The 25,948-nt window shown below is 45.0% G+C and overlaps 1 protein-coding gene across 3 annotated transcripts in view; it reads left to right on the top strand.

Moving 5' to 3' along the window:
* Nucleotides 1-20,887, top strand: part of Cfap251 (cilia and flagella associated protein 251) — a 72,240-nt gene extending 51,353 nt beyond the window's left edge. For 2 of the 3 annotated variants that reach the window (XM_046446301.2, XM_046446302.2), the window contains exons 20-22: nt 14,386-14,614; nt 15,490-15,591; nt 16,920-20,887. In XM_046446301.2, the coding sequence (XP_046302257.1) occupies nt 14,386-14,614; nt 15,490-15,591; nt 16,920-17,020 (432 nt within the window). In that variant the 3' untranslated portion in view covers nt 17,021-20,887. Of the gene's footprint in view, nt 1-14,385; nt 14,615-15,489; nt 15,592-16,919 lie in introns of those variants that run through there. The other variant, XM_058579844.1, reaches the window with a different exon arrangement.
* The last annotated feature ends 5,061 nt before the right edge of the window (nt 20,888-25,948 follow it).

The following is a 25,948-nucleotide window of genomic DNA, read 5'->3' as shown; positions in this document are numbered from 1 at the left end:
CTTTTTAAGAGGTTGATGGGATGGTGATTTTTTTCTCATTTTTTACTTTTTATGGTAGAAAATTCCAAAAATCCACAATAGTAGACATTTATCCTATCCTTGGCCAAAAAAAAAAAAAAATAATAATAATAATGTATAAAAACCTACCAAAATCTTGCTGATGAATAATAGGTATCTAAAAAATAATTTTTTAAAGATGGACACAATATCTTTATTTATTTTTACTTATTTTTATGTGGTGCTGAGGATCAAACCCAGTGCCTCGCATGTATGAGGCAAGGGCTCTACCGCTGAGCTATAATCCCAGCTCCTAGAAAAATAATTTTTAGTCTATAGCAAATGTTTATAAAGTGACATTGATAATTATTTACAAACTAAAAACTAAAAAAAAATGGAATAAAACAGCAGTGTGAAGTCTCCACTGGCGCCTGCATCCGCCCATCCCCAACCCAAATGGGGAGTTTCAGGGCTGACGTCAGCATCTTCATAAATCCCTTGGACTGGGGTTTTAAATCCACTTTAAAGAATATATTTACTCTTTGGAGACACTTTCTGAAGGCCCTGGGATCCAGATGTGCCCCATACCAGTGTGCAGGCTTTGTGAGCTGATGAGTTACTTTATATCTGAAGCTGCACAGGGAGAAGTTTCTGATCTTTTGTTTTTCATGTCAGATTTATAGAGATTAAAAAAAAATCTTTTCAAGGCTTTGAAACTTCTCAACTTTGGCTTTTCTGTGGTTAATGGAACACATCCATCCTATTAAGATGCAATGGTCCCCCGTACCCAAGAAGCTGCACAAAGAAGTTGGCCTAGCTAATAGTGTTTTAACACTTGGGCACATTAAAGGCTCAAGCACAGAGATTCAAAGCAGCCCCGCTAAGACTATATCGTATTTATATTTTTCTTACATCATAGTAATTGCCTCAGGGATTTGAAGCTAGTCAGCGTGGTAAATTGAAGCCAAATTATACAAGAATATAACCCTCCCCAAAGAATTCCTAGCCCTTCCCTTGTTTTGCAGGAAGCTACTCACAGAATACAGCTAAAGCAGTCAGAGGGGGCAGTTCTTATAAACCATGTTTTTAAATGAACGATTAGTAAAGTGTACAATGTTATCGAAGGAGCCAGGACCTAGGTGTCCAGTTTATATAGCTGATGATGTCGAGAATGTTTCATCTCCCATCTTTATAAATGCATCAGGTCTTCCAGGACATTGGAGCATCGTGTTGGAGTGGCCCCTGTGCAAGGTTCCTTGGCTATCACTCCCAGCCTCTCTTCTGTTTAACCTGTGCAGCATTGTATAATCCTGACCAGTTTTTGTAGTGAATTAACACCGTGCAACCACTTAGTTCCATAAATTTAAGGCGAATCCCAGCAGATACATGTGTGCCTGCAAAGTGCCCCCAAAGTGAACACTCCACAAGTGTTACCTGAGTGAGTAAATGAGTGAATGGTGCCCACGGGCCACATTTGACTGCAAGGACAGTGAGGAAGGAAGAATCCCTGACTTTATGATTTGACCTCTGAGTGATCATCAGGTACCCCTAATGTGTCCGCTGTGTTCAGGAGTAGTGGCATTGTTTAGGAGTGTTCGGAGAGGAAATAAAGGACTACTTGTCTTCTTAAATGTGTATATCTTTGGACTCAACAAATTTACTTTTTTTGTGTCTGTGTGGTACTGGGGAGCTTTGCTACTGAACGACTTACCCAGTCCTTTTTAATTTTGAGACAGGGTCTTGCTAAATTGATGACAACCTCAGTAACTTGTTGAGGTTGGCCTCAAACTTTCAATCCTTCTGCCTCAGCCCCCTGAGTGCTGGAGTTATAGCTGTGTGCCATCTTCCTTACCCAACAAATCTACTTTTAAGGGTATATCCTACAGGAAAAGTCTCACAGTGTACAATAATACACATAGGGAAGGGACAATTATTGCAGGATAGTTTCTAGCAGCAAAAATTAAAACAACCCTAATGTCCATTGACAGGAGATGGGATCAATAAAATAGGGCACCCCTACATTTAGTAACCATTAAAAAGTGAGATTGAGCTGACATATCTGTAGCTGTCTATAATCCCAGGAACTCGAGAGGCTACAGGAGGATCACAAGTTTGAGGCCAGCCTCAGCAACTATCTCAAAATAAAAAATAGAAAGAAGTTAGGATGTGTTTCACTGATAGAGCACCCCATGGGTTCAATTGCTAGCACCCTCCCCCGCCAAAAAAAAAAGTGGGATTGACGCATGCTTCCTGATTCAGAAAGAATGTACAGGATTTGTTACTAAAAGGAAAAAGGCAAGTTTCTTTATTATATGGGTTTATATATGCCTGGGAAAACATGAAGGAACATGTTCTAAGCCTCTTTTTTGCGGGGGAGGGGGTACTGGAGATGGAATCCAGGGGTGCTCTACCACTAAGCTGAATCCCCAGCCCTTTTTATTTTTATTTTGAGACAGGGTCTCACTGAGCTAATGAGTTCCAAACCCTTAACGATACCATTTCTGGGGGATGGGATTTGGGAGGATGTTGCTTCCTGCTTTATACATATAACCTGATTTAAACTGGGGCCTCCAAAACCAGCTGGAACCCTGGCCTCAGCCAGCCAGAGTTTTGTGGTTGCTCTAGGGGCTCGTGCCCTCCCTATCTCAGGGTTCTGCCTGTGCACGTGCAGGTTCTGTGCACCCCCGTTACCCCAGGCCTGACACCTTCCCTCCCCCACTTTCCACATAGAGCCCACTCCCACAAGAGGACTTTCTTGAAATTTTGGGAGTCATCAGGTAAGGTCACACAAAGCCACATTCACCTCAAGCTCCTGTTAGACATTCTTTTTCTCAGTCCTTATGACCTGCCACCATGGGGGCCTCCTCTCTGGCCTCCATCCCACTCAGCCCTCCCCTACCCTGGCTCCTCCGGCCTCCTTCCTGGAAGGCCCCAGAAGCTCCAGGTTCTTCTTCCTCTGTGAGCCATGGAATTTCAGCTCTTCTTAACTTCTGTTTCCCAGTGTACACTGTACACCCTCCCAGGGGTCTGTAAATGAAGACCACTACCCTTCTTGGAAGACACTCAGGTTACAAATGCAGGGGATGAGGAACTTCAAACCTACATTTTCATATTACTCAGTTTTTCTTAACTGCAGCCCATAGTTTGTGATGCTTTTGTATTCAGAACAAAACTCAGAAAGACAAACACACAGATCCTCCTAAAGCCTTGTGCACGAATCCTTACAGCTAAAATGTGGTCCCAGCTGGGGTGGAGAGACCTAGCCAAGTAGTCCAGCCTCACCCATAATGAGGGGGAGAAATTTGAGCCAGGAATCATGGGCACAATTTCTGCTCTGATAAAGATCCCAGGGGAATTTGGAAATTTGCACATTGAAGAGAGGCTGTCAGTATGTTGGGTCTTGCTTTGAAACATAAATATTGGGAGGCATTTCCATCCTGAAGGTAAGAGAAATGGCCCACTGTTCTAGGGGAGGCCTACCTGGTCCGCTGAGAGCCTCCAGGCTGGGCCCTTACCCAACAAACAGCTTCCTGCAGAAAAACCAGAGCAGGACAAGACTTTCACACTTAACACATTAAAGAAATAAATCCTGGGATACCATGAGCCACTGGAAAAAGGAATGTAGGTGATGATACTGTAGCGACCACCAACTACAGCAGCAGTGGCTCTTCTCTCTGGAGCTGTGCTTTGAGCTGCTGAACCCCTGGGGCCCTTGGTCCTCTTGGGTCATTTAATCCTCAGGGTGACTGCAGGAGGCACAGCTGGCTGTACCCTCTCCATTGCACAGGTGGAGACAGTGAGCACAGAGCCTTGGGAGGATTGCAGTCACTCAGGTCCAGAGTCTAGGACTAAGCTGGCCCACACCAGACCCTGGCTCTGATCCTACAGGTATTAGGTACAAAGGAGGAAGAAAACTCTGAAAGTCCAGACGGCCACCCTAGCTATTGTTGTGGGATGGGGATTCACAGGACATTTATATCTCCATTGTTGGAATTTTTCACAACAAACATGTATTAATCTTTACAGTTTTTATGGGGGCTGGGGTTGTGGCTCAGTGGTAGAGCGCTTGCCTAGCATGTATGAGGCACTGGGTTCAATTCTCAGCACCACATATAAATAAATGAATAAAATAAAGATCCATCAACATCTAAAATTTTTTTTAAAAAAGTGTAGTGCAATGATGGTGGAAAAAGGGCTGGGGATGTGGCTCAAGTGGTAGCGCGCTCGCCTGGCATGCGTGTGGCCCGGGTTCGATCCTTAGCACCACCTACAAACAAAGATGTTGTGTCTGCCGAAAACTAAAAAATTAATATTAAAAAATTCTCTCTCTCTCTTTAAAAAAAATTCTCTCTCTCTCTCTTTAAAAAAAAATGATGGTGGAAAAAATATATATCTTATATATTTTGGGGGATTGAACCCAGGGGTGCTTAACCACTAAGCCACATCCCTGGCCCCCTGCTTTTTTAAAAATATTTTTTTAGTTGTCAATGGATCTTTTGTTTTATTTATTTATATGTGGTGCTGAGGATTGAACCCAGTGCCTCACACATGCCAGGCAAGCACTGAGCTCCAACCCCAGCCCACCCTGGCCCTTTTTTAAAAAAATATTTTTAGGGGCTGGGGTTGTGGCTCAAGTGGTAGAGTGCTCGCCTAGCATGGAGCACTGGGTTTGATCCTCAGCACCACATAAAAATAAAATAAAGATATTGTGTCCACCTAAAACTGAAAAAATAAATACTTAAAAAATATTTTTAGTTGTAGATGGACACAACACCTTTATTTATTTTTATGTAGTACTGAGCATGGAACCCAGTGCTTCACATGTGCTAGGCAAGTGCTCTACCACTGAGCCATAGCCACAGCCCTTTTTAATTTTTGTTTTTATTTAGAGATAGATTCTTACTAAGTTGCTCAGGGCCTCACCAACTTGCTGAGGTTGGCTTTAAACTCGTGATCCTCCTCCCCAGCCTCCCGAGTGGTTAAGCACCACCACACCCAGCAAATTTTAAAGTACTAATGTCCTTGGATCTGAAGTTTACTTGCTCCTGCCATGTCTTTACCTCCATATTACTTCTTTTCTTTTCATTCTTTTTTTTTTCCCAGGGGGAGTGGTACCAGGGATTGAACCCAGGAGCACATGGTCATTGAGCCACATCCCTAGCTTTATTTTGTATTTTATTTAGAGACAGGGTCTCACTGAGTTGCTTAGCGCCTCACTGCTGCTGAGGCTGACTTTGAACTCTCGATCCTTCTGTCTCAGCCTCTCAAGCCGCTGGGATGACAGGCACATGCCACCATGCTTGGCTTCTTTCTTTTCTTAGTAACTTTACTGTGATGCAACACACACTATACCATCCATCCATTTGGAGTGTGCAATTCAGTGGCTTTTGCATGTTTGCAGAGTTATGTGGCTGTCTGCCCCATGTAATCCCAAGTGTTTTTATCACCCCAGAATAAACCTCAGGCCCATTAACAGTCACTTTCCTTTCCCCCTCCCCCAGCGCCTGGCAACCACCCATCTGTTTTCTGTTCTGAGGATTTGCTTCTTCTGGCATTTCATATAAATGAGAGTGTATAATATGTGATATTTTATGTCTGGCTTCCTTCACTTGGGATGATGTTTTCAAGGTTCATCCGGGTTGTGGTGTGTGTTAGTGCTTCATTCTTTTTTATGGCTGAATAAGATTCTATTCCTTCATGTGAATATGCTGCATTTTATTTATTCATTCATGAACTGATCGACACTCGGGTTGCCCCTGCTCTTGGCTATTATGAAAAATTTTGCTATGAGCCTTCCTGTGTAATTTTTTGGGTGAATGTGTGTTTTCATTTATCTTGCATATGTACCTAGGAGTGGATTGCTACCTCAAATGGTGACTCCATGTCCAACTGTTTGAGGAACTGCCAAACTGAGTTCCATCCATATTATTTCTTGACTTGAACCAGAATCCATCTGGTGCTTCACGGTGCACAAGGCAAGATCAGAATTTCAGAGAGCTGTGGGCACCTGACAAACCCTCAGTTGTGGTTTTGGGATAGGGTGCAGAACTTGTCATTCAGATAGCAATGTCCCTTTGAAACTCTTGAAAAACATTCACAGAGGTGGGGAAGAGTCCCTGAAAGTGTTTGAGGCCTGGGCTCTGATGAGGGAATGAGTGAAGGTTATCATAAGAGGCCTTCTGGTTGGCGTTGTCCACACGGGGTATAAAACAGCTGGGAGAAAGCTCTGTGGCCAAGTGGCCCAACTGCCCAGGGGGCAGAACCTGACCATGGGGTTCACCACTCCAGGATAAAGAGGCAGTTGTTCAGATATAGTAGCACCCCCTTGTCCATAGGTTTGCTTTCTGTGATTTCAGTTACCCTGAGTCACCTGGATCCAGAATCCATTGAATGGAAAATTCCAGAAATAATTCATAAGTTTTAAATTGTTTTTCTGAGTAACATGATGAAATATTGTGCCATCCTTTTCCATCCCACCCAAGACAACTATCTCTTTACCCATTGTATCTACTCTGTATACACTACCCGCCTGTTAGTTACTTCATAACCAGCTCTGTAGTCAGGTCAACCACTGTAGTATTACAGTACTTGTGTTCAGTTAACTGTTAATTTACCTACTGGCCCCAAAGTGCAAGCATAGTGATGTTGGCAATTGGATATGCCAAAGAGAAACTGAAAAGTGCTTCCTTTAATGAAAAAGGCAAAAGTGCTCTTTTTAATAATAATTTTTAAAAAGGCCAGGCATAATGGCACACACCTGCAATCCCAGCAATATAGAAAGCTGAGGCAGGAGGATCCCAAGTTTGAGGCCAGCCTCAGCAACTTAGCAAAACCCTGTTTCAAAATTAAAAATAAAATAAAAAGGACCAGGGAGGTAGCTCAGTGGTAAAGAACCCTTGGTTTCAATCCCTAGTAACTGCGCTCCCCACTCCAAGAAAAAGTCATATGCTCAGGTTACTAAGATCTATAGTAAGAACAAATCCTCTGTGAAATCATGAGGAAAGGAAATGAAATGTATACTAGTTTTGCTATTGCACCTAAAATCACAAAAATTATGACCAACCACTATCCATGTTCAGAGCTTAGTTAATATCGAAAAAATGATGATACAGGGTTCTATACTATCTGTGGTTTCAGGCATCCACTAGAGGTCTTGGAATATATCCCCAAGGATAAGGGAGGACCACTGTATGGTTCCAGAGGAGACCCAGGGCAGCTGTGAGGCCAAGGGGGATCAGAGGTGTCTGCAGACAGGGCCATATCGTGAAACTGCCCAGCCCCAAATCCTCTTTGCCTGACTTATTCCCTGAGCTGGGCCAGGGAGGCAGGGCTGGAGTGAGCAACTGGGAGGAGGCGTGGGAGATGAGCTGTGACCAGGGCTGCCTCTCGCTTCATTGAGGATGTTCTAGAGAGCATTGAATGTGGAGAGGAGGATGTGAGCAAGAGGGAGAGTGCTCCAGCCTGGGAGTCTGTGAAACCATCACAAAAGGAAGCCAACCCCATCTGCAGCCTTCTTACAAGAACACCGAGTGGCCTCAGTTCAAATGTATCAGGTTCCTCTTCATTAAACAGGGAGCTTATAAAACTTAATTATAAAACGTAATTCAGAAGCCCTCTGTGTGCAGCTGACAGCAGGAACCACAAACCAAAGGCCTACCTGGGTCAGTGACAGGCAGAAGTAAAAATCCCGCATGAGGGACTCTAGCCCACCAAGGGCAGGCCGCCCTCAGGTCACAGGGGCTAGGTCAGCCGTACCAGCAGAGGCCCCAATCCCTAAAAGTTGTAAATCAAGTGACAGATCATTAAATAATATCCCACCTTGGCCAAACCAATGCACAGTAACTACTAGAAACTGAGTTCGTGAACCAGGGCAGTGAGTGGTCATTCCAAGGAAGCCTGTGTGAGTTCTCAGAAATTCTTTCATGGCCCCATATTGTCCACTTCTCCATGCGGCACTTCCCTGAGCCCCTGCAACACCAGGCTAAGGCTGACTGAGCTGCTGTGAAGGTAGACAGCTCAACACAGGAGCCGGGCGTGGACCCGAAGCACCCACACTCAGCCCACAGTTGCCCCCCATCATCGTGCTACTGAAAATCACAAGGCTGGCGCTGGTTCCTTTTGACATGAGCATCACCTCCATGAACCCCTGTGTCCCAAGACAGTGGTTCTCAAAGGTGGGCCCCCAGGCAGCCGCCCTGGCATCACTTGGACTTGTAAGAAATGCAGATTCTCAGCCCCATCGCGGGCTTGCTGAATCAGACACTCTGGGGTGGGACCAGCAGTCTCTGTTTTACCCAGGCCTACATGGTTGTGTTGGTGCCTGATGCGGTTTGAGAGTCCTTTGCCTTCAAACTGGACATCCTGGCCATGGCCACACATTCAAATCACTGGGAGCTCTTAGACACTGTGACTGCTCAGACTCCACGCCAGACTACTTAAATGGGGATCTGGGAGTGGGACTGACCCTCTGAATCTTTAAAGCTCCCCAGGTGACTGGACTGAAACGCTGCCTTAGCAGATGATGGGCTAGCCTACGATAAATGCCCGGATGAGGACAACCAGTCTTCTGTACAGGCCGGCGTGGCCTCCTGTTCCTCCAAAACCATCTTCATGCCGGGGTATTATGAAGGTGCTCAGCATGCCATTTCCATCTCAGAGGTTCCTCTTCCAAACATGGGCTTTGTTTAGACAAGTGGCAGCACCTGCCTTTGCAACCAACATTTGCAGAGGTGACTCAGGAAGGAGCTGTCAGGGATGCCAAAGCTGCCAGCTTCCTGCTTGTTGAGCAGCCATTCCTGGTCCATCACCAGGAAGAAGAGAGGAAGGAGTGGGTCACCTACTGAGTGGTTTGTGCTGAGAATGTTCCCTGAGATCTTTGGAACTCTGGGGTGGATGAACTCAGGCACTATTCTATTGGATTCCATTTTGTCATCCTAGTTTCCTGCTTCTGAACTAAGTTCAATTGTATATTACATTAATAATTTATATATATATTACAATTTTATAGTTATAAATTACTATATCTAATTAATATGATATATAATTATATATTGTCACTTGTAATTACCTATGTTCTAATTAGCAATTGCATGGAAAATATAATAATCATAGAATAATTACTGTTTGTTGAGTGCTTACTATGTGTTAGGCTTTGTGTAAGCATTTTACATATATTATCTCAAGAACCCACTGTGTTAACCCCTCCTTCAAGGACATTGAGGCCAGGAATGTGAAGTAATTGCTCAAGGTCCCATGCATAGAAAATGGCAGTGCCAAAGTTGGAACCTAAGTCTCTCATCAAAGATTATACTTTCAGGGGCTGGAGTTGTACCTCAGCAGTAGAGCTCTTGCTTGTACGTATGAGGCACTGTGTCTGATTCCCAGCACCACATATAAATAAGCAAATAAAATAAAGGTCCATCAACAACTAAAAAAATAAATAAAAATGATTATACATTTAGTTTCTATTGGTTCATAGTAAATAGTGGCATACAATATATGAATACAGTTAAAATTATATAATATTAAGATACTGTAGTATGTAAGTATGATACTGGGTGTTGTTTTATTTGTACAAAACTTTACACACATAATAACATGCAGTTGTATAAAACTTAATACGAAACAGTGTTATCCCTTACAGCTACTAATATAGTGTCAGTTATATTTAATTTGTATCCATAACCAATAATGTTATTTCAAAAGACCATTTCTAAAATGTTGCATTGAGAATTTGTGGCTGCTTTGAAAATACTGGGTGACAGGCTGAGGGTGTAGCTCAGCGGTGGAGCACTTGCCTAGCACGTGGCAAGGTCCTAGGTTCCATCCCCAGCAGTGGGAAAAAAAAAGTCCCTCCTGTGGGCCTGGGTGGGTTGCCATGGGCTGCCCAGGTGATGGTGGTGGTGGCATAATCATGTGTCCTGTGCTAATGGCCAAAATGAAACCCTTATCAGAATGGCACTTAGGGCCTGAGGCATGATGTTTATCTCTGAGGAGGTGGCATTCCTGATCAAAAGGTAAGGAGGCCGAAGCAGCCCTGCAGAGTACCGTAAAGTTCTTGGGATCAGACAGCCAGCATCTGACAGTTCTTTTCTCACACAGATGGAGTGAAAAATGTCATGTTTTCTGTTTGCTTCATGCAGATGTGCGAGTCTAAGCAGCAAATGTCTGCAGGTGAACTTGCTGAAGCAAAGGGAGCTAGCAGGCTGTGGTGGTGCCAGGGCCACTCAGCAACCGTGGCCGGGGTTGCAGTGATCCAAGGGTCTTCAGAGTAAAAGGAAGCAGTCTGTGGGCTGGGGATGTGAGCTCACGAATGAAGCTGTCTCAACCAGTGGAGAGCGGCAAATGGAAAATTCAAAGGATGGTTTCGTGGGGCAGGAGGTGGGAGGTGGCCCCGGGAAAGAGGCACCTGAGTAGATGCAAGGCACTGGTGACTTTCTTCTTTAGTTGGGTGATGGCTTCTTGGAAAAAAAATATTGAGATGGAATTCACTGACCACACACCCTTTTAAAATGTGTAATTCAGTGGATTTTATCATATTCACAGTTGTGTGAACAGCATCACAATCCACTTGTATAACATTTTCATCCTCCAAAAAGGAAACCCCAGACCCATTACCAGTCACTCCCCATTTCCTCCAAACCTCCTCCCCAGCCATAGGCAACCACTTTTACTTTCTTTCACTATGGATTCACCAAATCTGGGTATTTCATGTAAATGGACTCTTACAGTAGTGGGGGGGAAGGAGACTGGTTTCTTTCACTTAGCAGCATAATCTCTTATAATGCATATTTTCAAGATTCGTCTATGCTGCAGCAGGTATCTGTGGTTCATTCCTTTTTATGACAGAATAATGCCCCACTGCACGGATGGGCCACCTCTCATTTCTCATTTGTCAGTTGATAGACATTTGGGTTGTTTCCATTGCACAGCATTATGACAATGCTGCTATGAATATGAATATTCTTGTCCAAATTTTCATGTGAACATAAGCTTTTGTTTCTCCCAGGCATGTACCAGGAGAGGGATTCCTGGGTCCCGCAGGGGCTCCATGTTTCATCTGGGGAACATCTAGACTGGTTTCCACAGCAGCCGTGCCGGGTTACGTTCTTAGCAGAAGCACATCAGCATTCCCATTTCTCCTCATGCTTGCCAACGCCTGTCTTTTTGTTTTTAGCCATCCTGGTAGATACGAAGTGGCATCTCGATGTGGTTTTAATTTGCATTTCCCTAGTGGCTAATGACAAGTGAGCATCTTTCCATGTGCCTCTTGACCATTCATATGTCTTCTTGGAGAAATGTCTATTCAGATCATTTGCCCACTTTCTCATTGGTTTTGTCCATCTTTTTTTTTTTAATTGTGTTAGAAGAGTTCTTGGTGTTTACTGGCTACAAGTCCCTTGCTTGTCACATACCCAATCATCTACACATATGTCTCCCTTTCTGTGGGTTGTCATTTTGGTTTCTTGATGGTATCCTAGGAAGTAAAAATATTTTTATTTTTGGTAGACTTTAATTTTCTCTCCATTTTTCTTTGGTTGTTTTGTGCTTTGGTGTCACATCTGTGAATTCTGCCTAAACCAAAGATTCACCCTGATGTTTTCTTTAGGAATTTCATAGTCTGGGCTTATACATTTAGACCTGATGAATTTAGAGCTCATTTCTGTGTGTGGTCATCCTGTTGTCTCAGCACCATTTGTAGAAAAGACTATTTTTGCCTATTGAATTGACATGCTGCCCTTGTCAAAAATCAATTGATAATGAAGGTGAGGGTTTATTTCTGGACTCCTAATTCCATTTCATTGAACCTCACGTCTGTCAGTCATGCTGTGTCTTGATTTCTAAAGCTTTCTCATAAGTTTCAAAATTGGGAAGTATGAGTCCTTCAGCTTTGTTCTTTTTCAAGGTTGTTTTTGACTATACTTGGTACCTTGCAATTTGGATTTTAGGATCAGCTTGCCAATTTCTGTGGGGGAGGGAGCCAGATGGCATTTTGATAGGGATTCTGCTGAATGCAAAAATTAATTTGTAGAGTCTTGTCACCTTAACAGTATTAAATCTTCTAAGCCCTGAATACGGGAGGTCTTTCCCCTTCTTTAGGTTTTCTTTAACTTCTTTCAATAATATTCTGGAGTTTTTCAGAGCACAAGTTTATGTTTCTTTTGTTAAATTTATTCCTATTTATTCTTTTGGATGCTATTAGAAATGGATTGTTTTCTTCCATTTTTGTGGTGTTTGTTGCTAATGTGTAGAAAAACACAATGTTTTAACATATTGACCTCATATCCTGTAAAGTTGCTGAACTTAGTTAACAGTTCTGGTAGATTCTAGTGGGTTCCTTAGAATTTTTTATGTATAAGATCATGTCAGCTGCATAGAAATAGCTTTACTTCTTCCTTTCAAATCTAGATACTTTTTATCTCTTTTCTCCTGACCTGCCTTCCAGGTAATTTCCTTGGCTAGAACTTTCAGTAAAGTATTGAGTAGAAGTGGTGCGAGCAGGCATCTTTCTCTTGTCTTGGCCTAGGGGGACAGTTTAGCTGTGAGGTTTTCATACCTGCCCATTACCAGCTGAGGAATTGTCCTGAGCCTTGTGTGTGGAGTGTTTCTATGATGTGAAGCATTAGAGTTTTTGTCAAATGCTCTTTCGGGCACTTAATGAAAACATCATATTTTTTTTGTCCTTTATTCTATTAATAATCATGTTTAACATTACTTTGGGATTCAAATGTTAAACCAATTTTGCATTCTTGGGATAAACCCCACGTGGTCCTTGTGCATAGTTGTTTTTGTATGTTGCTAGGTTCAGTGTGCTTGTGTTCTATTGAGAATGTTTGCATCTAAAATCATAAGAGATTTTGGTCTATGGTTTTCTTTTCTTGTGAAGTATTTGCTCTATGTTTGGTTTCAGGGTAATACTGTCCATTATGGAATGAATTGGAAAGTAGTCCCTTTTATTTTGGGTGAGAGTTTGTAGAAAAGTTGATATTCTTCTATAAATATTTGGTGGAAACCAGTGAAGCTATCTGGCCCTTGATTTTTCTTTGTGGAGAATTAAAAAATTAATGCAGTCTCTTGCTGTACGGTTTCTTCTTGAGTAAGTTTTGGTCATTTGTATCTTTCTAGGCTTTTATTTATTTCACCTCAGTTCTCTAATTTGTTAACACCCGATTGTCCAGCCTGTTCCCTTAGGCTTGTTTTTATTTCTGTAGAATCAGTAGTGATGTCATCTCCTTCAATCCTTTTCTCTTTTTTCTTGGTTAATTTGGCTAATATTTGTCAATTTTATTGACCCTTTCTATGACTAACACTGGTGTTTGTTCTAAAAAATCACACCATGTAAGTTACACATATGTTACATATAATCTGTTGTATACATAAAATATTGCACAGTAAAATTAGAAAAGTGATGAAGAGGGAATTGTGGAGCAATTATTTATCTTAAGTTTACTAGGGATGGAGTCCTATAGTTGAGCTCCCTACTGAATTATTGGCTTATTCAACTAAATTCATTTCCAATTTATTGAGGATTCTAACTTTAAAATAAGACTACTATCTGCTTCCCATGGCAAAGAAGTAGTTGATACAGCATGAGATCCTTAGTTGAAAGGAGTGAAAAAGCGCTCATACCAGTCCTTGCAGTATTGACAAGCCTGACGGGGCTAGGGCAATAAGTACCACAAACAGGGTGGCTTAAAACAACAGAGATTTTAATTAATTAATTTGGGTGCTGAGCATTGCACCCAGGGCCCAGAGCCTGCTAAGACAACAGAAATCGATTATTCTCTCAGAATCCCAAATCAAGGTTTCGGCAGGGCCACACTCTTCCCTGGGAAACCCTCGGGGAGAATCCTTCTTTGCCCTTTCTAGTTTCTAGTGGTTGCTTGAAGCCCTTGCAATTCCTTGGCGTAAAGCTTTCCCAGTCCAATCTCTGCCTCACAGGACCGCCCTGGGTGTTTCTTGTGTACTCCAGTGTGGCCTCATCTTTGTGCATCTGTGTGTGTGTACGGGAGTGTCCCACCACTGAGTTACATACACCCCAGGCCTTTGTATTTTTTATTTTAGGAAAGAGTCTCACTTAGTTGCCAGGACTGGCTACCAACTTATGATCCTCCTGCCTGAGCCTCCCAAGTAGCTGGGATTACAGGCGTGTGCCACAATGTCTGAATGACCTCGTCTTACTAATTACATCTGCAAAACCTGTATTTCCAATAAGGTCCTGAAGGTTAGGACTTCAACATATCTTTCTGGGGGGCACAATTTTACCCTAACAGACTTGTTCCAAGTTGACTGTGAACATCAGTCTCTTCCTTTTCAGTTTTTAGAAGTATAACAACAAAGTGTCTTTCCTGTTTACCATGATCTTTTTTTCTTAAATTTCTTCCCTAGATTGATGACATGTTTAATGAAATCAAATTTAGTAAATACGTGGACACTGGAAAGCTAATTGACAAGATCAACCTACCAGATTTCTTCAAAATTTACCTTAACCACAGGCCACCTTTCGGTAACACCATGAGTGGCATCCAGGAGAGCTTTAAAGTTCTTGGTTATACCAATTCCAAAGGAGAAAAGGCTATTCAGAGAGAAGATTTCCTGGAACTGCTCCTAACTAAAGGTAGATACATGAAGGGGGTCTCTGGTAACATCCTTGGGTTGTTCTAAGTAGGGAGAACCAACCTAGGCGAGACAGACCCCTGGGATCTCCATCCATCGTGAAAGAATAGTAATTTGAGAGCCTTTCAACCATGAAGGATGCTGCAACTGTATTCCATATCCAGCAAGTTGGGGTGAGGGGAGGGACCCTACATGGTTCATGTCCCAGCCTCCGGAAACTGCCAATTTCATCATCCTCACTTATAAAATGGGGATTCAAATGCCAGCTTATCACTCTCACAGGGCTAGCATCAGATTGGGATATATTCGGGAAATAAAACTTCACCAAAGTAAGCTTTTATGTTTACCTGCTGTCTTCCACATTATTTTATGTGGGGGGTCAAGTCAGCTTTCTCTCAGAGGAAGGGGAGGTTCCTGTGAGTCTAATTAGGGGGTTCTGGTGAAGGGAACTTGAAGATAAAGCTGGGCAGTCCCTTATTTCCTCTCTACAAGCCCCAGCATATCTCCCTGATGGGAGCACACTTTTATTTTTTTTTTTTTTTTAGTATTTATTTTTTAGTTTTTGGCAGACACAACATCTTTGTTTTATATGTGGTGCTGAGGATCAAACCCGGGCCGCACACATGCCAGGTGAGCGCGCTACCGCTTGAGCCACATCCCCAGCCCCTGGGAGCACACTTTTAACATCACTTGAGGAAGTGCTCTGACAGTGAATGGGACTCTCCTAAGTGTTTTGTGTGTAAAGAGAAGGGAATAGCAGAATAACTGAACACCTTGAAGAGTGGAAGCTGAGACCTTTGGCTTGATGACCCCAAACTCAGATCTCATGCTTGGCCCCCAGAGCTGAAAAGCCTCCTTTTGCTCTTTGATGCCCAGGTGAGCACATGACAGAAGAGGAGATGCATGACTGCTTTGCCACACTGTTTGGCCTGAATCCTGAGGGGTGGAAATCGGAGCCTGCGGCCTCGTCTGTCAAAGGTACTGGGGCCGGCTCTGTCTGGGCATGCAGCTGTGGCTTACTAATTTGTTGTAGACTTAAGTGTGTTTATCTCTCCTGACTGGCGCAAGCCACTCTCCTTAAGACTGTGCACTCCACAAAGTCGGCCTGCTGGGAGTCCCACCTGAATAAATTATGAGGAGCCCTGTGCAGGGGCTCTTGCTGCCAACGAGAGCTTCTGCCCCTGCCCTCTGCTGTCCTTTTGTGTCTCCTGGCCTTGCTCTTTCCTTTAGTTCACCAACCTGATCTTCATCCCATTAGTCAAGGGTTTTTGCGTTAAGCGGGTGAACACCAGCCACTAGTAGAGGGTGCATTGTGGCAACGGCTTCAAGACAAGAGTATTGACAGGGAGACACAGATAAGGAGAGACAACAGCTTGGTGGCGGCACAAGCCCAGCTTCAAGCTGTGAGAACATTAGAGTGCTTCGGGACGGTCCTGGGCTGGGGTGTAGCTCCATGGTAGAGCCCTGGCCTAGTGTCACCTGGCATACTAGAGCCTGCTCCCCCAGGACTCAGAAAATAAATTAACAAGTACATAAATAAATAAGTAAATGGGATCCTCCTTCTTGGCCTTCCCGGATTCTCCACCCTCTCCTTTTAGTCCACTAGCCTGAAACGCTGCTTGAACTTATACTCAGGAGGAACCAATCCAAACAGCCCTTCTGGGCCTTCTTAGGCTGGAATGTCTCCAACAACACGTCCCAGTGGTCAGGGCTGCTACCTACTGTGACAAAGTTTCCCTGCCTATCTCCCTAATTCCACTCCTTCTTTTATTGTCCATTCCCAGAATCTAAATTTTTAAAAATATTTATTTTTAAGTTTTAGGTGGACACAGTATCTTTATTTTACATTTATGTGGTGCTGAGGTTCGAACCCAGTGCCTCATGCATGCTTGGCGAGCGCTCTACCACTGAGCCACAACCCCAGCCCCCCTCCCCCAGAATCTAATTAAACAAAGTTCCTGAACTCAGAAAATTCTGGAATTCGGTATCTGATGGCTACCCATTCCTTTGTGTACTTTGGATCTCAGAACATGGCTTTCCTGATCATTAGATATTTACCTTTTGTTTCTAGGAATCTTGAAACAGTCAATGATGGTCAAGGGTTTCTAGCAAAGATTGCAGAGATTTGGGTAAAGTAGAGATTTGAACTGGTTTCCACCCAGTGGTTTTCAAAGGGTCAAAGTCAAACCACAGCACAGAGCACCTCTTGCTCTTGTTTGGTGTCTCCCCTTGTGTTTTTGGAACGTCCTCTGTGTTAGAAGCCTCATTAGTGGAAGGCATTTGGTTTTCTCCTCTTGTTTGGCCAGGCTCAAAAATTTGCCTCAAAGAAGAACTTCCAGACGAAATCACTGCGGAAATATTCGCGACTGAAATTCTTGGCTTAACCATTGCAGAAGATTCTGGATGATATGGTCAGTGAAGCTGTGAGGAATGTTTGAAGCACAAAGGACTTGTGCGTGCATTTTCCAAGAAGCATTACTTTTTCTGCATTTGTTTCTCTACCCCCACTATAATCTTCAGAACATTTAGACATTAAAAGAAAATTTCTTTTAAGCTTTGGAATTTGCTAAGTTGGACATTCCAGTGTTTCTGAAATAGAAAAGTGGGCGGAGACAAGAACAGCCCTAGCAGCTGGGTGTACATGGCGGCTGGACACCCGGGACTGTCTTCGTGCCTCATCTAAGGCAGTTCTTCCTGGACAGGTTTGCATAGCATACAGCGGGTCTCAGCCAGCAACAGACCTTCCTGTTGACATAAGTGGTCCAGGGAAATGATAGTCAGTGGCCCTATTCCCTTCCCCTGGAGTGTCACCTGGGCCCTTGGCCTAATGTGACTCAGTATGGATCAGCTCTGCCTGTTGTGAAGCTGGCGAGGAGGTGCTGGGTGCTCTGGGCTCCTGAGAGTCACCATCTGTGGCTTTTTCTCAGCAAAAACCCAAGCAGTTGTGTGTGGCTGTTAAGATGAGCACCACTGGCCATGCTTAACCCTGGTGGCAACTGCCAGAGGGAATACAGAAGCAGCTGGAGCCCTGGTGCTGCACCTGGGCCAGAGCCCCGTGCAGCCCCACCCCTATGGGCCAGTACCTCCCCTTGCACCGCAGACTAACCAGCAGGGTTGTGGTCGCTTCACCACCTCACACTCTGCTTGACTTCCGGACAGATAGTGGGCAAAAGCAGGGGCTAGTTCCTCAGCTCCAAGGACATGTAGGGGACATCATCACTAAGTTCACAGTGGTATTTTGGCCTCAGAAATAGCATAGCATCACAGTGTGAGCAGAGGAAGGTTAGGATCTGATCTTAGAGCTTTGTCATCATTTCTGAGGCCTTGGTCAGGCAAACATGTCCAGTGCTTCCATCCAGCATGCTCAGTCCAGCACACCCACACCTCAACCTACGCATTTCCCAGAGAAACCAGCACCAAGATAAAGTGCCACTCTCCTAAGGAGCAGTCCCCAGGAGATAAATCCAGCAGGAGCAGCCGCCGCTTCCTGTGTTGAGCCTTCTCACTGCCTCATGTCCAGTTGGAAATTTGGCATAGTGAGAGTCTTTGGAACACCCTGGAACATGGAACGGAAGAAACCATCTGCCCCAAACCAGGCTGTGTCACAGCGACCTTGGGGCAGATGGTGCGAGCCAAGGTTCTGTAGGCGCCCGCTTGTTGGAGCGTCACCAGGGCTCTGCAACCTCGTTTACATTTTGTTCTTTAAAAAAAGCACAAAAATAAAAACAAGCTTTATACATCAATTTTACAGCTGCTAAGGACTTAGGAGATATATTACCAAGCCAGATAAAAAAGTTTCCGGGGACGTTTTAGGGAACAGGAAACTCACGAATGACTTGTTGTTCTCTTTAAAAAATAATTCAGAATTGGACAAGCGTGGACACCAATCAGGGGCTTCTTTCATTAAATCTGGTGCCCTTCCATTTTGATCTTATCAACTACATATATTGGAACAGCTGTCTTAAGCAGAGCTGACCGGGATCAGTTGGACCCGGTAGAGTTTGGGACCACTGTGAAACCCAGGCCGCGATGCTCTTTCTGGGCTGATCCAGCCGTGGTGGAGGGAGGCGAAGTCCTGGTTATGTTTGTTCATCCAGGAAGACCAAAATAGCTGCGACTGTAGGATGGGTATCAGTGACGTTCCCAGCCCACTTCCAGCCTAGCCTGGCAGGGCCCTTCCCACCTTGAGACCTCTATCAGTAGAGGCCTTGGTTATATTGTCTCTTGACTTCTTTGACAGAGGCGGAGTTAGACAGTGTCCCCTTTTAACCCCTTGAAGGTCCCTGCACTTCCCACCCCAGACAGGCCCAGCCTCAGAGAAGAGCCTGGGCACCAGCACCCTGGCCCAAGAGAGGGGATAGGCAGCACAGAGAGCTCAGAGTCTCCAACAATGGGAATGGCAGAGCGGGAACAACAGCAGGAGACAACAAAGAGACAAAAGACAGTGTCACTGAGCTTGTGTATCAAGACTTAGGGACCAACCACTAATTACCACCCAAAAGCACATTGTGATGTTTTTATAAAGTGACCACTGTTGACAGCAGGGCCTCTGGGTAGTTGTTACTTGAAGGTCAGGAACACGGGGACTAGCAGTGGCCTTCCATAAGCACTGAGAGCCTCCCCCAGCCCCAGGCCTCTCCCCTCACCCCAGGCCCCTCTGGAGGGTGGCCACTGTGGAGGCTGCCGACTTACAGACTCGAAGACTCGGCTGGGCTCCTGTTCTGTGTCGTTCATGGCTCCCTGTGCACCGTGCGGGTGGCCGAGCCCTTCGACCTCAGTTTCCTCCTGAACAACTCCTGGGTGGTTGTGAGGATTAAAAGAGACAGTGCAAATAAAGCAATACTGGCACAGGGTAGTGCTCCAAATCTGACAGCAGCTATTCTTATCACAGGCAGAGACTGTTCTGGAGAGCGGGGAAGACATTTGGAGAGAATTGCTTCACACCTGCTCAAAACTCTCCTAGTTTTGACCATGGGCCCTGAGTAAGTTCCTCTGAAATCATTATATGAGTGAACTTGAAACTTCAGTCCTCTTTTAACAACTGACTTAGCTTTTGAATCAAAGTGAATTTCAGGTCCTCACAGGGCCCTCTGCACCAGGATTGGCAAGCTCTCTATAAGGGGCTTGAGAGTCAATATTGAGGCTCTTTGAGCCAAATGGTCTCTGTCACAATTTCCTAGTCCTGCAGTCATGGCAAAAATGTCACTTAGATACTACAGGAAAGAGTAACTGTGGCTGCTTTCCAATCCAGCTTTATTTATGGTCACTGAAATTTGGATTTCATGATGATTTCCATGTATCATGACATATGCTTCTTTGGATTTATTAATTTTTTTTTTGTTGGTTTTAGTTTTGCAGTACTGGGGATTGAACCCAGGGGCACTCTCTCACTGAGCTACATCCTCAGAACCCCCCAGAACTTTCTGACAAGAGCTTGTTGAATTGCTGAGGCTGGCCTCAAAGTTGTGATCCCCCTGCCTCAGCCTCCTAAGTTGCTCAAATTACAGATGTGTGCCACCACCAACAGCTAGATTTTTCAACCACTTTAAAAATGTGAAAGCCATTCTTAGCTTGAGGGCTGCACAAAACCAGACCACAGCCCGGATTTGTCCCAGAAGCTATAATTCACCCACCCGTGCCCTCTGACAAATTTTTACAAATACAATAAATCTGTATAAAATATCTGGCCTCTACTCTTCAAAAAGTGTCAAGGTCAGGGCTGGGGTTGTGGCTCAGCGGTCGAGCACTAGCCTAGCACGTGTGAGGCCCTGGGTTCAAGCCTCAGCACCACATAAAAATAAATAAGTAGAATAAAGGTATCGTGGCAACTACAACTAAAAAATAAGATATTTTTTTAAAAAAGTGTCAAGATCATGATGAAGATAAAAGATTGAGAACCAGTAAAGACAACATGGCAGCTAAACATAACCTGGGAACCCAGATGTGTTCCTGAAACAGAGAAAGGACATTGTTGGGAAAACCAGTGAAATGCAGATCTGCACTGGTGTTGATTTCTTGGTTTTGGTAAATGCACCATGTTTCTGTGAGACCTGTTCACCTTGGGAGAGCTGGCGGAGGGCAGGTGGGAACACTGTGCTATCTTGGCACTTTTCTGGAAATCTAAAAGTACTCCAAAGCTGAGTACCGGGGCGCACACCTGTAATCTCAGAAGACTGAGGCAGGCAGGTCGCAGCTTCCAGGCCAGCCTGGGCCACTTAGCAACCCCCTGTCTCACAATAAGCAATAAAAGAACTGGGGAAGTAGCTCAGTAGTAGAGGGCCCCTGGGTTCAATTCCCAGTACAGCAAAATAAATAAAATAAAATAAAATAATTCCAAAATAAGAAGGGTGAAATCTGTGCCACTTTTCTAACTCAGTTCCCCCAGATTTTTCTCCACCTCTTCCCGCGCCTTTGCTCTCCTGCAAACACTCCAGAAAAAGCTGACGCCACGGACCCCCTCGCTGCCTGTTCTGAACAAACCTGGCCTTTGTGGGCTTCAAGGTGATGCAAACCAAAAGCATCCCCCTCTAAGCACGTGTCCTCAGGCTGAACCAGCTTGGTGTTTTCTGCTTGATCATGTCCTTTAGGGATTTGGCCCGCAGTTCCCCATGTGCAGCTGTTTCACAATTGACTGTCACAAACAGACACAGGGCCCTGGGAGTCAACGGCACCTTGCCACCTACTCAATGTCATGTGACCACCCTCCTCTACCTCAGCCGGAAGGAATATGAAGGAAAAGAGAAAGGATGGACAGAAAGGAGGGAGGAGAAAAGGAAACGGTAGAAAGAGAGAAAAAACAGAGAAGCTGGGGACACAGAGTGCGTGCTCAGCACGTGTGAGGCCCTGGGTTCAATCCTAGCACCCACAACAAAAAGACGTGTGGACTCAGTATCTTCCATGTGACCTTAACGGGTGCTTCCACCAAGGCAGCCCTCGCCTTTGGTGAGTCACAATGGATGTTTCTCCACGCCCAGGTGAGACTCTTTAGGCCCAGGCAGATAATTGTCCAGCTGGGGTCTCACGCAGTGGGAGAGGGCTGCCTGGCACGTGCAAAGCCTTGCCTCAATCCCAACGCCGTAGAAAAGGAAAAATAATTGAAAAAAGTAAGACCACTGTCCACCAGTGACCTCATTTTCCTTGAGAGTTTGAAATTGGTGGTGCCAAGAGGTAGCAATGGGGAGGCCCAGGACCCACATCTCCCTGACAGGAAAGGGTCAAACCACTCTCTCTCCCCTCTTCTCATGGATTCTACTTTCATAGTTTGGAAACCACAAAACACATCCCCATAAATGTGATATTTGGTTTTGTGTATTCTCACTCTTTTAAGCAAGTTGGGGTGTTTTCCTTGGTGAGGGGGGTGGGTTGAGTTTAATTGCGACAACTTGCACTGGCTCCTGATGAACCCTTTGTACAGCATGGATGTGCCTGGCACCCAGCCGTGGCTCAGCGTGTTTGCTCTGGGCCCCCAGGTCCCCGGCAAGGCTCTGGAGCTGAGCAGATACAGATGCTGGTGTCACACCCAGAGAAGATGGGGAGAGGGGCACACATTCTGCTTGGGGACAGCCGCTGCCCCTCTCATTTCTTCATCTATCATCCAAGAGCAACTGAATTTACTCATGGTTTGCTCACAGCTGCTGGGCATCACGCAGGGCTGGTCAGCTCTCATGGAGCTTGTGCTAATCACTGATCCTCACGTTGGGGTTCCATAGGCTCCAGAGGCGGCCTGAAGGGTCCACAGTGATCTCTAATCTCTCTGCTTCCTTCATCACCCCCTCCGTGTGCTTCTTCCCCATGAGTCTGAATGTTTTCATGTGTGAAATGGGCAGCAAGAAAGGAGGCGGCCAAGTTCTCTGAGAGGAAAAGCCGGCCATTCTCATTTTCTTATAGGCAAAGAGCCTTGATGTGGGATAGGCTGTCACTCGGAGAATCCCAGGAAAAACCACAAATGAGTCGCAGGCGGTGCCAGCCCTGTCTGGTGTGTTCTTCCAGTGTGGATAGGAGGTGTCCCCAGTGCTCCTGTGTTAGTGCAGGCATGTTCAGAAGCAAAAGGATTAGATTATGGGGCTGCAATGTACTGGGCCCATTCTAGTTTGAAGAACTGACTGGGTGGTAACTGCAGGCAGGTGGGGTGTGGCTGGAGAAGGTGGGTCCCTGGGGGCGTGCACTGGAAGGGTGCATCTTCCCTATGGCTCCTCCCCCTTTCTCTCCACTTTTCTGGCTGCCTTGAGTGGAGCAGCCTTCCTCCACCACACCCGCCCACCATGATGTCCTCCTACCTCACCTTGGGCCCAGAGCAAAGGAGTCGCCCCACCACAGACTCAACCTCAGCAACCATGAGTCAAAATAAACTTTTCCTCTTCTAAAAGTTGTCATTGTCAGGTATTTTGATGAAAAACTGACTAACATGCTGGCCGAAGGTAAAGGAGCTCACATTTTGTTTGTCCCAGGCATGTGCTTAATGTCCTTGAGGGGATGTCTTTTCACCCCTCTGAGTTTCCCTGGGACTGCAGCTATAGGTGAGGTGGGCGTGCTGGGACTAAACTTAGGCTCCACGTGTGCTAAATACATGCTCTATGCTGAGCTACACCCCAGCCACGGCATTTTTTGAAAAATGGAATCAACAGCAGTTTTCTCAGTAGGTGTGTATCAGGTCAGAGTCACCGGTGATTGCCAGGCGCAGCTGCAACAGATGCCTGCAGCTTACCACCACCATCACCCCCCGCCAAGGTCCTGTTGGTCACCTCTACCTCTTTGTGCTAGGAGAAATGACAAGATGGCAATAACTTGTGTCTACAGATACCCGAACAGTGACTGAGTGTCAGCTGTCTGTGTGCTGCTTGGTGTGCTGAACCCTGAGACAATATGACACAGAGCATGGTCCTTGACTTTGGAAGGTTACATTGTACAAAGGGAAGCAGGCCTGTCAATCATCACTACAGTATCTTGCAATATGATACAGGGACAGAGCTGGTGGGGTAGGGAAGAGGAGAAGATCACAGACGGGAGTGGAGAAATTACAGAAATGAAGGAGTGAAGATGGGAGGGAATAAGAGATACTTGAGGCATCCCAAGCCAATCTGAGGGGTGCCCAAGGAGCAAACCAAAGGAGCCAATGGTTACATTATGGATGTCCTGAAGAACTAAATCAAGGAGGTTAAACTGGATTCAAGTGAAGGGGGAGATGAGGATCAAATATGCATCTTAGGGGTAAAGGGCTAGGTGATGGGCTTTTGGGGGCTGGCGGGGGAAAGTGGGAAATAGTGAAGAATCTATTTTGTAGTTCAGGGGAAGGCAAGGATTGCAGCAGAAGTAGCATTTGGGAAGAGTAAGACTAATGAAGATGAAGAGGCAGCTTAAATATGATATTGATCATAATCTTTGGTTGGCAGTAATAGAAGTTGGCTCTGATTAGCTCAAGTGGAAAGGGGCTTTATTTGAAGACTATCAGGTCGTTCAAAGATTCAGTGGAGAGTCTAAAGAGACAAGCTCTCTAATGGGCAGGAGCCAGAGAAGCCTGGGGTGGCAATAGTACCCCCTCCATATGCACTCAACCCTCCAGTCCCCTTAGGCTCCCCAGTGGCCACTTCTGTCTCCCCAGTGGAGAGTTCCTTCTCCATGGCCCCTGCATTCCCTCAAAAATGAAAATGAAAATCAAAACCACTTCACCTCCACCAGGATGGCTAAATAAAAAAAGACTGACAATAATAAGTGTTAACGAGGATGTGGGAAAGTTGGAAGCCTCTCATTTCTTGCTTCTGGGAATGTGAAATGATGACACTTTGGAAAGCAGTTTGGCAGATCCTCAAAATGTTAAACAGAATCGCCATATGATCCAGCAATTCCCTCCCTAGGTATGCAGCCAAGAGAAAGGAAATACACATTCACACAGAAACCTCAGAAACCTGTACATTAATGTTGACAAGAGCATTATTCTTAATAGCCAAAATGTCCATAATAGCCATAATGTCCATCAACGAATGGAAAGATAAACTGTGGTGTGTCTGTATAATGGAATATCACTCAGCCGTGAAAAGAAATGAAGAAATGGTACGTGCTACAACAAGGATGATCTTGAAAACATGCTAAGTGAAGGCAGTCAGATGCAGGAGGCCACACAGGTGATCCCATTTATATGGAACATCTAGGCTACAGTTTGGATCTGGATCATTCCCCAAGACCATGTGGTAAAGGCTTGGTCACCAGCCTGTGGCGCTTCTGAGAAGTGGTGGAACCTTTAAAAGGTGAAGCCTAGTGGGGGAAGTGAGGTCACGGAGACATGCCCTTGAAAAGGATATTGGGAACCCAGCTCCTTCCTTTCTCTCTCCTTTGCTTCCTGGCCACCATGAGGGGAACAGGTTTTCCTCTGCTACGTGCTTCCACCATGATGTGCTAACTCATCACAGACACAATAGCAATGGGGCCAAGTGACCGTGGACTGAAACTGTGAACTAAGTAAACCTTCCCTTATTTTAAGTTGTTTATGTCAGGTATTTTGTCACAGTGACAGAAAGCTAACACAATCCAAGAGAGAGACAGAAAGTCGATTATTGGTTGACAAGGGCTAGAAGGGAGGGAGAAGGTGAGTGACTGCTTAATGGGTACAAGGTTTCATTGATGAATTATGAAAATGCTCTAAAATTGCTGTTGGTGATGATTGTATAATTCCGTGAATACACTAAAAACCACCAAATTACATAATTTAAAAGGATACACTTTATGAAGTGCTCAATAAAACTGTTACTTTAAAAAATCAACTAGCAGCTGGGCACCTGTAATCCCAGAGACTTGGGAAGCTGAGGTAGGACAATTGAAAGTTGGAGACCAGCCTTGGAAATTTAACAAGACTCTAATCAGCTTAGCAGGACTCTGTCTCAAAATAAAAGTAAAAAGGGCTGGGGATGTAGCTCAGTGGTAGGTGCCCCTAGGTTCAATCCCCAGTATAAAAAAAAAAAAAACTGGTTAGCTGGGTATGATGATGCACACCTGTAACCCCAGTTACTCAGGAAGCGGAGGCAGAAGGATTGCAAGTTCAAAGCCAGCCTGGGTAACTCCACGAGACCCTGTCTCAAAATGAACAATTACAAGGGCTGGGGATGTAGCTGAGTGGTAGAGCACCCCTAATTTCAATTCCCAATACTGGAAAAATAAAATCAACTAGCTAGACATCCAACCATAGCCATCCCTGCGTGAAAATACAGATGGGCCCCTTTAGCTCTGTAGTGTGGCTTGTCCCCATCGCCAAAGGCTCACCCAGAACTAGGAAGGGCATTTGTGTGCTGGAGAGTCTAAACACCTGCACATGTGGCGAGTAAGGGAGAGAGATGCAGGCAGCTCC

The sequence above is a fragment of the Marmota monax genome, unplaced genomic scaffold, assembly GCF_021218885.2.
Source record: "Marmota monax isolate L192 unplaced genomic scaffold, Marmota_monax_Labrador192_F-V1.1 WCK01_AAM20220418_F8-fsc00092, whole genome shotgun sequence".
In the NCBI taxonomy this organism is placed as follows: Eukaryota; Metazoa; Chordata; class Mammalia; order Rodentia; family Sciuridae; genus Marmota; species Marmota monax.
The sequence above is the reverse complement of the archived record's forward strand: the minus strand, read 5'-3'. Positions and strand labels throughout refer to the sequence as shown.